Source organism: Antennarius striatus, chromosome 4 (genome assembly GCF_040054535.1).
Source record: "Antennarius striatus isolate MH-2024 chromosome 4, ASM4005453v1, whole genome shotgun sequence".
NCBI lineage: Eukaryota > Metazoa > Chordata > Actinopteri > Lophiiformes > Antennariidae > Antennarius > Antennarius striatus.
In genome coordinates, this window is record NC_090779.1 from 131,048 (window position 1) to 143,346 (window position 12,299).

The window sequence follows — 12,299 nt, forward strand, 5'->3', positions numbered from 1 at the left end:
AATTTACCCCATACCACACATCCACCATTGAATCTACCCCACATCCACCTCAGAATTTACCCCAAATTCACCCTAGAACCTACCCCACAGCCACCTCAGAATTTACCCCACATTCACCCTAGAATCTACCTCACAGCCACCTCAGAATTTACCCCACATCCACCCTAGAATCCACCCCACGGCCACCTCAGAATTTACCCCACATCCACCCTAGAATCCACCCCACGGCCACCTCAGAATTTACCCCACATTATACCTAGACTCTACCCCAGAGCCACCTCAGAATTTACCCCACATCCACCCTAGAATCCACCCCACAGCCACCTCAGAATTTACCCTACATCGACCCTAGAATCCACCCCAGGGCCACCCCATTGGTGGAGTTGGCCTGTGAGGGTGTTGTAGCTCATCTGGTGTTCTTTTACACAGCTCTGTAAACTGGTGGTCTGTCAGTCTGTCCGTCCCCAAGCGCCAGTGACGGACAGACCTTGACCCGAGCTTTGACAACAAACACACACACATAGTTTCCTACCGTGCTGATCCATCCAAGTTAGCTCTGTGAATGAAGCTCAGTTTGGCGTCTGCCCAGTATAACTTCTGTTCCAACAGGTCTATTGTCAGACCGTTAGGCCAGTATATATCCACATCCACTATAACATTCCTGTTGGAGACAAAAAAAATGTTCTAGGACCCTTGTTTCTGTTTGGTACTCATATATTTCTGTTTCCTTTTGTACATCTGGAATAACTGAAAATAATCAAGCATAAAAATATAGCTGTAATTCAAAAACTGGGGTTAATATAAGGTTCTTGAGTTACAGTACCTGTTGCTCCCATCCATACCAGCACGCTCTATCCTGGGCTCCTCCCCCCAGTCTGTCCAGTACATGTAACTAGTGGAAAAAGGGAAAATGCAAAATGTGTAATAAATACAGAGTGTCCCAAAAGCATTTATACACCATATAGCAGCTGATAACTAAATTGTTTGAGTATTTTGCAGATTAAATGCATTGATGGCAGCCAGACTAAACTTTGAAGGACATTTATTCTAAAATGCTACTGGAAGAGTAAAAATGCTGTTGAAGTCCCAAGAAAATTTAGGAGGGAGCTTCAAAAAGAACCACCAACATGACTTACCATCACTTCAACTGGAGATAAGTTTGAAGCTGATGGAACTGTTCTGAACGTCCACAAGAAGCATTCCAGAAGACCATAAACGTCAAGAAGCCCCAAGAAGAAAGAGCCCTGGGACGTTTCAGCCGAGTCTAAGAACGTCTGTGCAGCTTGTCATGAGGAAGGGACTCACTATTAAATTGTCTTTGCACTTTTACTGTATTTTCATTCAGTGTAGTCTGGCTGCCATCATTGATTTTAATGGATTTAATCTGCAAAAACCCAAGAAACAGTTTAGCTATCAGCTGCCAAGTGTGTATACATTTTGGGACACCTTGCATAGGCATGAGTTGACCCATTCTAAACGTACCACAGCGGGGTTTCTGCCAGTGTACTGTAAGCTTGGCAACCACTGGGTCTAAACTGATCTGATCCAACATCAGGAAAACCCTTTTTCTAAAAGTTATTTATTACATGCAGTGGTCACAATCTTTAAAACACATTTAACATGTTAACTTAGCTTTTAAAGCTTATAAAGCTAATAAAGCGTTGAAGGTAAAGAGCAGAAACGTTCCACTAATTCAGAGACAAAATTAATGAAAACAGTAACACCAGGATGAACTAACATACATCCTGGTGATCTGATCACAAGAGGACAGCTGGAATCTCAGCACATGTCAACATACATCTCCAGTGACAATGTGTTGAGATGCTAATAAACACACAGATCACTGTGGACAATGTTTATATCACAAAAAAGAAGCAGTAAAAAGTAAAAAACTTTCACGGTTTTCAAGAGGTGTAAATAATGACGACTTTGTAATATGAAATGTTCAAAGTTCATACTTTTTCTACAAACACCAAGGCTGGGCCTTTACAAGGGTCCCAAGAATCAAAACATGGCCTTCAGTTCAATTCAGTTAACAACAAACAACACAAATGTGTTTGTCTCTTTGTAAAACTGTAGATTTTGGGGTTTGGCTAAAGAAACAACTGCTAACCAAAGACTCATTTGAATTTTACAGGAGTTTCTCTTGATTCAACAACGCTCTTATTTGTGTGATGTTGTTGGGACTCTGGAGATGTTGTAGTGAATATTGGTGAAATCACTGTGTTCAAAACATCTTCTATTGTCTGGACAGGTAGGAGTCTAAAATGTCATTTATTTTACAGGAGGGTAGAAACAATTCCCTGAATGGTTTCCTGAAGAGTATCCTGACAAGTAAAAATCCTCAAGGTATGTGATTTGCTTTCTGTACAGTCTGCTGTCTTTCATACTAATTGTTATTACAGGTAGTCGTCGACTTACGACCTATGCAACTTACGACCGATCGACTTTACGACCACAATGTCTGGGTAACGCGGGCATTCCCTCCAGCCTCAGTACTCACGCTCTGAGGCTCCCGCGCTCTCTCCAGTCCCCACGGCGCACACACGCTGTTCAGTCACACTGAGATCAGCAGCCCAGCCCACTACTGATGGGCTGGGCTGCTTAGGAGGCTGTGACGGAGAAATGTATGAATGGCGTATGGAAAAACTGTCAAGCGTTACGTGAACTCTTCTGCTGGATTTGAAAGTGACGAAGAACTTGATCAGATTCGGGAGAAAATAGTGAAACTGGCAAAAAACCTCTCCTTGGAGAACTCACGAATGATCGCGCTGTAAGAAGAACTGATCGCGCTGGAAGAAGAAAGAGTGGAAGAAGAAGAGAGAAGAGAAGCAGAGAAAGAAGAGGAGGAAACAGAAAAAATGTTCACCACCAAAGGCTTGTCAGAAGGCTTTTCCCTGTTAAATAAACTCCGTGCACACTTTGAAGAAATGGACATAGAACATAGAAACATTTGCAAGGATTGAACGGATGGCAAACGACGCTTTCCGTCCATATCGTGAAATTTATGAGAAAAAGAAACGAACAATTCAGACAAAGCTCACAATGATTATGAAAAGATCGTCTCCCGCTCCCACCAACCCACACGCTGCCCCAGCTGACGATCCGGACGACCCCCAGCCAAGAACCAGCGCTGCTGGATTGAATTTTTACTTAAGAGTCGATTTACGACCAAGTCGAGTTACGACCGATCTGTCGGTCCCAATCGCGGTCATAAGTCGACGACTACCTGTAATTAATTGCTGGTTAAAACGTAAATCTTGTTTGGGGGCTACCTGGATCAAGGGGTATGCTTTTTTTATTCTTGTTATCTAATAAACAACATAAACATCTTTTCAAAAGGGAAACATTTAAGAGACCTGTCTTATTTTCCTTTTGTGTGTTACTATTGAACACTGGTTCAATCACCAGAATCATGGATCAATGCAGTCGTCATCACACAGTCAACCAGATCATCATCATCATCATCAACACCATCTTCATCATCATCAACACCATCTTCATCATCATCATCATCATCATCATCATCATCATCATCACTGGACCCTATACCTCCAGCTTTGGGATGTATTCCAGCAGATAAAAGGCATCAGTCACATGACTCTGCACTAGTTATCCAATTTTTGAAGTCTTGGATCCCAAACATTGTGAAGGGATGAAACAACACATGTTTTCGGTGTGTTCACACACACATACTGCGTGCAGTTTCAGATTCCAGTCCAGGTTTGATTGATGTCGTTGTCCTGACTCCAGACTAACAGCACTGGTAAAGTGATTTAAAGTGATTTATAACACCTGTTTGTCTCAGTCAGCGGAGGCACTTCACTTCAACAAAACAATTCACACCAACACCAGTTCTCATGCTCTCCCCGTGTCTGTGTGGGTTCTCTCCGGGTTCTCCGGCTTCCTCCCACCTCCAAAAGCATGCGCTTCAGGTTGATTGGCCGTTCCAAATTGCCCGTAGGAATGAGTGTGCGTGTGCATGGTAGTATGTCCTTGTGTGTGGCTCCGCGGTGCACTGGCGTCGTACCCGGAGTGTCCCCTGCCTCACGCCCTATGCCGCTGAGATAGGCTCCGGCTCCCCGTGACCCGCTGCGGCGGATACAGCGGTGGTGATCTGAAGACGACTGAAGATGACCAGGAAGACGAGTTATTATCTGTTATAATTATTAACTGTAAGTTGGAAGCGCCGGCCAAACTTAACCCTTTGGTTAACCTGCCAATGTCTGGTAAGATACGAAGCCTGTCAGATAATTTCCATGGATTAACAATCTCATTGTTCATGTACAACGATTTCACGGTTCTATTTTCACATGCATGAGGACACGCTGCAATTTCTTTAGTAAATTGACTTCACATATTTGTAATAGCTTTGATCGGTTGGACAGATAAAACATTGTGACGTTGTGAAAGTGTGCTTTTGGACTCCGGGCAAAGGTTATAGAAAAGAAACACAAACACACGAGTGTCACCAGTCCAGCTGCTATCATTACACTGCAGTAGTGAGAAGAGCTGCTTAACACACAGATATCTCTGGTGGAAACATACACTGGGACTAAAGGATCAGCGCTGGCCGTTTGTCTAGAGACAAACCCACAGTAAAATAAAAATCTAATTCATGTCATTTCACTCAACTTTACGTTTGTCTGCCGTAAATGCTGCAATCGTGAAATTGCTAGAAAACCTTTAAAATAACATAATATCATGTTACCGTTAAATAAATAAGAATAAAAACATAATGCAATTATCCCTCGTTACTCACGGTTAATGTGTTTCAGGACTACCAGTGAAAAACAAAACTCTGTGATATAGCAACAAAATATCTTTTTACTTACGGTAATTTCAACGTTTCTGACCCCCCCATACTGATATTAAACCACCTTCCATCTATATTACCTTTAAAACACTCTGATAGACTGTTTAAAGCACTTTTGTGGCTCATGGAAGTGCACTGCGTTCCAAGACTCACAGAGTGCAGCACACTTCAGGATGCTGTCAGCCAATAGAATGCGCGTACGGTGTCACGTGACTGCCTACTAAAAATCTGCGATGTAGTGAAGCATTTTGATGGGCAAATAAGCGAGGGATTACTGTACACTAAAATATGTACGTACAGTTCCAATATCTACTGTTCAGTGTCATCTGTAAGTACGATTGTTTCAAATCCAGATTAGATTACCATAAACTTTTGCTCTTTATCATTTAATCTTTGAGAAGAAGGAGAAAACACTTCAAGGAACCCTCCATCTGCTTTTAAGAGCATCCAACAACAGTCAGAGTCAGCTGATGATGTTGACGATCCACAGCAATCTATGTCTGCGATGAAAAACGTGGTAGTAAATTTAAAATAAGGTTGTTTTTTGGGGGGTTTTCTGCAAAATAACGATAAATCCTGTATTTGTTTTATAACATTAGAAAGGCTTTTATTTTAACATTCATTCAAAAAGTAAAGTGTCTGCAATCATTGCCAAACTGTCAGCCTGGAGACAAGTTACTTCGACTCAAGTCAATCTGGACGTCCGTCGTGTCTCCTGGAACCAGTTGATGATGTGAGCAGGTTTACCTGGACAGTCCCGGAGGCTTTCATCCATTTGAGTCACATCAGAACAAAAGTCACGCTGGACTGAACAAAACACTTTAAGCACCACCTTCAGGTCCCTCCTCACACTGGTCTGTGGTCGGGGGCGAACCCTTCCATTCCTGACATTCTATCAGATATTGTCATCAATGCTGGAATCAGCCTCGTAACACCTTACAGTCTACAGTAGACTCACTGTCCTGTGGTCCCCTTTCCTGAACAGGAACTGACGACAATATGTCCCATTCTGGTATTACATTTCCCAAATGTCCCCACACCACATGAAACTGTGTACAATGAGGAGTGTGTTACCGTTGAGCAGGGTTGAGAGCGATAGCCCTGGGCTGGTCCAGATCCATCCAGAACAGGACCTTCCTGGAGGTCCCGTCCAGGTTTGCCACTTCAATTCGATTGGTTTCAGAGTCTGTCCAGTAGAGCTTTCTACCCAACCAGTCACAGGCCAGCCCATCAGGACTGTCCAGACCCGATACCACCACAGTCTGGCCAGTCCCCAATGCCTCTTTAAGGGCTGAAACCAGAAATACACACACAGTGAAATGGTGACAAGGAGTTTGGTTTGGTTACTCTTGGTCATCATCAGGAGGCGATGGCTAACAAGAGCAACACACAGGAGACAGTAAACGTTCTTACAGTTGGATGAGTAATTCCAGTGGGTCTGCTTGATGGCCTCCTCACTAACGTCTGTCCAAAATATCAGGCCTTCAGCATACAGGAAGTCCACCGCGGCTGCATCCTCCAGGTCACTAACAACGATGGCTGACTCCCCCCGCACACCTTCTGCATCCACCAATCGTACATCACGGCGGTTGGCGAACAGGAGGAGAGGTGAACCTGAAGACAAAATGCTCCTATCAACACCCCAGATTTGGTCTTCAAAACCATTTCACAAGTACAGTTCTGGTGGAAAAGAGAACAGACAGTGATTAACACTCAATGCACTGCAGTTGTGTTTGCCCAGCCAGTCAACATGACCAGTTTGATAAACCGGGGCTGATGGTTGACCCCTGAACCCTGATCACTGTGACGTTATATTGTGGGGTAGGGGTGGGGATCTGATTTGATGACCTAAATAACGTGTTCTCATGACAAATCGGATTCCAATCAGATTCCCTCTCATATCTGATTTTCAGGGCTAACTGTTCACACTGTTTCCAGCAAGTATCCAAATCGGATCTGGCTCGGTTCAGACGGGGCCACATTATTGGCCAATCTGATCAGTTGCCATAGAAACGACATGGGGCGGAGGCGTCGTCCACGCTCCGTAACGTGTGTATTCACGAACAATCACAAGTGATTGGTGTGTTAGGAGCTGTTCAGACGCGTCTGTCCACACCCGATATGAAACTACCTCCTGAAAGTGGTTTCCATCCATCCGGCAAAAACTGGATCTCATGTGGTGTGAGACTGTTCAGACCACCAGAGAGACAACCACTTTCAATCTGGATGGGCTCAGAATGAGATTTTGGCTGCCGGTCTGAACGTAGCCGAAGTTGTTCCTCTAGAATTGTACCAGCGTGTTAATCTGAGTTAATCTAAGATACGGTTGTGTTGTGACGAGTCCCGTGGTGTCATGGGGGGGCCTCAACACAGCCAGGACCACTGGTTTATCTTAGACCAATCGTGAGAGCAGCTCAGAGACTAATATACTCGACATAACAATATAATTATGGTTGTTCATGCACTCCTTCACTCACTTTCTCCTGCCAGCTGGGGCTGGGCGTGAGGCGGGGTACACGCTTCAGGGCCACGTGTAGACCGACAAACACCAGTTCACTCACAGTGACCCCTTCAGTAAATCCCACAAACCCAGTTCACCTAGACGACATGTTCCTGGAGGTGGGAGGAGCCGGAGAACCCAGAGAGAACCCACGCAGACACGGGAGAACACGCTAACTCTTCAAAGACTGGCTCCAGGGTAACCAAACCTAGGACCTTCTTGCTGCTAGGCAACAGCGCCACCCATAGAGCCACTGCATTCATCCTCACGAGCATTTTGTCAGGTTTTAAGGGTCGTTGCGGTCTTTCAGCGGTTACAATTTAAAAGTCTCAGCCCAGCAAAAGTGTTTCAGCCCATCAGGACAATCTGAGTCCATCAGTCAGCAGTCAAACCTGTTTAACTGTGTGTGTGTGTGTGTGTGTGTGTGTGTGTGTGTGTGTGTGTGTGTGTGTGTGTGTGTGTGTGTGTAGGGGGAGTTTCTTGGTTCTCCTCTGTTTGGAGAACTGTGTTTATAAGAAAGGTTTCTGGAGAGAAAAAGATTTCCTTTACACCTCCCCACATGGGTCAAGAAAAATGTGTGTGTGTGTGTGTGTGTGTGTGTGTGTGTGTGTGTGTGTGTGTGTGTGTGTGTGTGTGTGTGTGTGTGTGTGTGTGTGTGTGTGTGTGTGTGTGTGTGTGAGACCTCCTCTACGTAACTCCACCTCCTCTCCCCCTCCTTCCGTTCCTCCTCCCCCAGCGGGTCTGTCTCCTCCTCTCTTCACACTGACTGCTTCTCTCCACACACACATTTACTTCTGCCGTCATGAAGCTCATTACATCAAGTTCACAAAAACTTTTTAAAACAATCCAGTCAGATGTTTCTAATTCTTATCACCCCGTCATTCATTTTAATTTACTTTACAATTACAGTAGTGACTGAACACTTATTACATACTATGATAGTTCAGGGAAATAGTGAAGCATTGTTCCATCAGAGCGGTGATGTGTTGTAACGTCAGTGTCGGTGTGTTCGTCCGTTAGTCCACCAAGTGTCTCCACAACAGTTCAGATAGAAGATGAAACTAAAAGCACATGACTCAGGCAGCAAAGGGGATGAAGATGAGATGATGACCTTGACCTTGAGAAAACTAGGTCAAGGTCAAATTTCAACTCTTATACACTCAGGAACCGGATAGATAGAAAGCTGAGTGTGAGTAAGTGTGAGTATGACCATAGATCAAAACTAGTGCTTTGATCAATTACAGTAGGTCAGAGCACTAGCATTGATCTTTGACCTGTGCACGTAGGTAAGGGTAACATTTTGAATTCAGGGGTGTCGCAGGATGTTGCAGTCTGACTGCCTTGTTTCTTGTTGTTTGCTTCATATCATGAAAAGACTAAAAGTCTAAATAAATAGAGGAAATATTTCAAAGCGGTCTGCTAGAAAGTACGAGGAGTTTCTCCCAGTCCGTTCAGTCCAAACAAAAGAGCAGGCTGAGTGCAGGAGGCCTGAATGCGCTGAATGCAATGGTCCATATAGTGCACACTAATGGAAAGGAGTGTGGAGATCAACCATTGGTTGGTCTCAGCAGCGGAAAGAAAAGAATTACCCTGAGCTCCCAGGGAAAGAGTTTTTTCAGGTGGGCCACCCAAATAGTCCAGCTCTACCAGGAGCTTCATGTTTCTGTTTTCACATCAGAAAAGCCTGGAATCCAGCCGTCAGTCACTGGTAGTGCTGACCGGGATACGCCTCCAGGGCTGCTGTCACCACAGCTCATTCTCAGGACTTCACACCCATTCGTTCCTGATTCAGACACCATAACTGTGGCGGTGGTTTTTTCTCAAAGCATCGATAAAGACATGTGGTACTAATACCAAAGGACTGGACCGACACACACTGGACTACACACACTGGACTAAACACACAGGACCGACACACACTGGACCGACACACACTGGACCGACACACACTGGACTACACACACTGGACCGACACACACTGGACCGACACACACTGGACCGACACACAGTGGACTACACACACTTGACTACACACACTGGACCGACACACACTGGACCGACACACACACTGGACCGACACACACACTGGACTAGACACACACTGGACTACACACACTGGACCGACACACACACTGGACCGACACACACTGGGCCGACACACACACTGGACCGACACACACTGGACTACACACACTGGACCGACACACACACTGGACCGACTCACACTGGACCGACACACACTGGACTACACACACTGGACTACACACACTGGACCGACACACACACTGGACCGACACACACACTGGACCGACACACACTGGACCGACACACACTGGAATAGACACACACTGGACCGACACACACTGGACCGACACACACTGGACCGAAATAATCAGCTTTCTTTCAATGTGATGTCGTACCCGTCACCGACACAACTGTAGGGCATCATCTCAAAGGGCAACTCATCTGCCCCAGTCGAGTTCAGTAACCAAGGAAACAGCCAGGAGAACGTCGACCCACAAAGAACGTCATGTCCATCATTAACAAATAATCAAAATAAAAGTCTGTATCTGTGCTTTTACTTTGAAGCCAGACGTCCTGTTTCCCTCATCCACCACTGAAACGTCCTCATGTTTCAGGAGTCCTTCAGATTGTTCAGCAGACACTCCCATCGTCAGCATAACACATGAAAGTCAAGCCCTACATTTATCATTTATGTTTATCATTTAAAATGATGTAACCATCCTATAGTCCACTCACACCATTTTAACCAGTAACGTATCTCTTCCTAAACTGCCATGCTTCATGGGTTTGCTGGGATTAACATTAAACTTAAATACTAATGTGTGTAATGCTAAATATTAAATAATGTGTGTAATGCTAAATATTAAATAATGTGTGTAATGTTAAATATTAAATAATGTGTGTAATGTTAAATATTAAATAATGTGTGTAATGTTAAATATTAAAGAATGTGTGTAATGTTAAATATTAAATAATGTGTGTAATGTTAAATATTAAATAATGTGTGTAATGTTAAATATTAAATAATGTGTGTAATGTTAAATATTAAATAATGTGTGTAATGTTTGTCACTCAAAGGTCTTCATTGTCACAGCCTTCACCTGTGTGCCTGAAGCCCCGCCCCATTTTAACACACTCAACTGTCTGTGGTGAAAACACGTCAGACGGGTCGTGTTGTTAGACGGAAAAGAACAATTATTCACAGACAGACAGACATCCACCAGGAGGTGTCTGTCTGCTGTTTCTGTCTGTCAGCTGGTGTCTGTCTGTCTGCTGGGTGTCTGTCTGTCTGCTGGTGTCTGTCTGTCTGTCTGCTGGGTGTCTGTCTGCTGGGTGTCTGTCTGTCTGTCTGCTGGGTGTCTGTCTGTCTGCTGGTGTCTGTCTGTCTGTCTGCTGGGTGTCTGTCTGTCTGTCTGTCTGCTGGGTGTCTGTCTGCCGGGTGTCTGTCTGTCTGCTGGGTGTCTGTCTGTCTGCTGGGTGTCTGTCTGTCTGCTGGGTGTCTGTCTGCTGTCTGTCTGTCTGTCTGCTGGGTGTCTGTCTGCTGTCTGTCTGTCTGTCTGCTGGGTGTCCCTGGACGGGGGTCGCCCCCTCCCAGTAGCCCTCCATTCAGGTTCCCATGAAACCGGTGCTGAGCACCATCATGATGACCACTGGTCCCACCACAGAAAGCTTCTGCCTGGCGGGGGGCACACAGAGCCCCCAGTACAGGGGCCACCCTGCAGGGCCCCACGAAACACCGAACCAGCAGACAAACCAGAGCTGAAGCGCGGTGCCTGAAGCGCGGTGCCTGAAGCGCGGTGCCTGAAGCTCCGCCTCCGGCTCTCCCTGACGGGACCTCCTTCAGGGATCATGAAGTTCTGCTCTGAACGACCTGACCCTAAACCCCCTCACGGTCCAGACACACCGATCCACGGGACAGCAACGCGTTTCCATCCCGCACCCGCACACACACACACACACCCGCACACACACACACACACACACACACACACTCCCCGTGAAAACACCCCGGCTGTCTGACACCCGACACCGAGCAGGAGCCGCCAAGGCCCGGCAGCAGCGCCGGAGTCCCGTCGTTCCGCTCCCCGCCTGAGAGTCACCGAGTCCCGGCTGGAGGCAGCCTGAGGACCCGCACCTCCACCCGACGTGTGTGTGTGTGTGTGTGTGTGTGTGTGTGTGTGTGTGTGTGTGTGTGTGTGTGTGTGTGTGTGTGTGTGTGTGTGTGTGTGTGTGTGTGTGTGAGTGGGAAGGAAACCTCAACTTTCGGAGGAATCCCAGCCGTGGACGTGGGGCGCGTTCAGGGGACATGGACACACACACACACACACCCGTCTCGGAGTGGACCTACCGTCGGCCAGCAGCCGGCCCCCCAGCAGCCAGCCCCCCAGCAGCAGCGCCAGCAGCAGACCCCCCATGTCCGCTCCGAGCTTCAGACCCGCTCCGGGCTCATCGTCCAGCGGTAAACACGTCCGCCGCTCCGCGGGTACATGTCCGCCCCGGGCCGGCCTCCCGCTGGTGTGTGTGTGTGTGTGAGTGTGTGTGTGAGTGTGTGTGTGTGTGAGTGTGTGTTCGTCTAACTCCGTCCACAAACACTTTTCTTCCCGATAAGGCGCTCGCGCTACTTCAGAGTTTGGACCGTCGAGCTCGCGCTCGGGGAGGAGGGGCGGGCGGACGTGGTGTGACGTCACTGGGCTGCGTGTCATTGGTTGTAACAGTAGATGTTTTGGTCACCAGGACAAAACACGTTCATTAGTGTCACGTTGTGACGTCACAGGTTAACGTTGGTGTTAATATTTTCTCTCAGAGGCTAAAAACAGGAGATTCTGAGGCGGAAATGTGACCTGGAGGAGTTCTTCTGGTGATGTGAGGAGATGTGAAGGCAGACATGTTCATGGGTTCATCACTTATTGTCACGTGACGTTACAGTTCAGTTACAAGTAAAACACTGAAAACGACATA

General features: G+C 46.4%; 1 protein-coding gene across 2 annotated transcripts in view; it reads right to left on the bottom strand.

Moving 5' to 3' along the window:
- Positions 1–11,987, bottom strand: part of lrp5 (low density lipoprotein receptor-related protein 5) — an 85,953-nt gene extending 73,966 nt beyond the window's left edge. The window contains exons 1-5 of one of the 2 annotated variants that reach the window (XR_011035160.1): positions 11,689–11,987; positions 6,230–6,430; positions 5,891–6,107; positions 824–892; positions 533–661 (exon numbers count right to left, since the gene is read on the bottom strand). Coding sequence is in view for 1 of the 2 variants with exons in the window: in XM_068312719.1 (XP_068168820.1) it covers positions 533–661; positions 824–892; positions 5,891–6,107; positions 6,230–6,430; positions 11,689–11,755 (683 nt within the window). In the remaining variant the exon portion in view is untranslated. The remainder of the gene's footprint in view (positions 1–532; positions 662–823; positions 893–5,890; positions 6,108–6,229; positions 6,431–11,688) is intronic. The other variant, XM_068312719.1, reaches the window with a different exon arrangement.
- Positions 11,988–12,299: the final 312 nt, after the last annotated feature.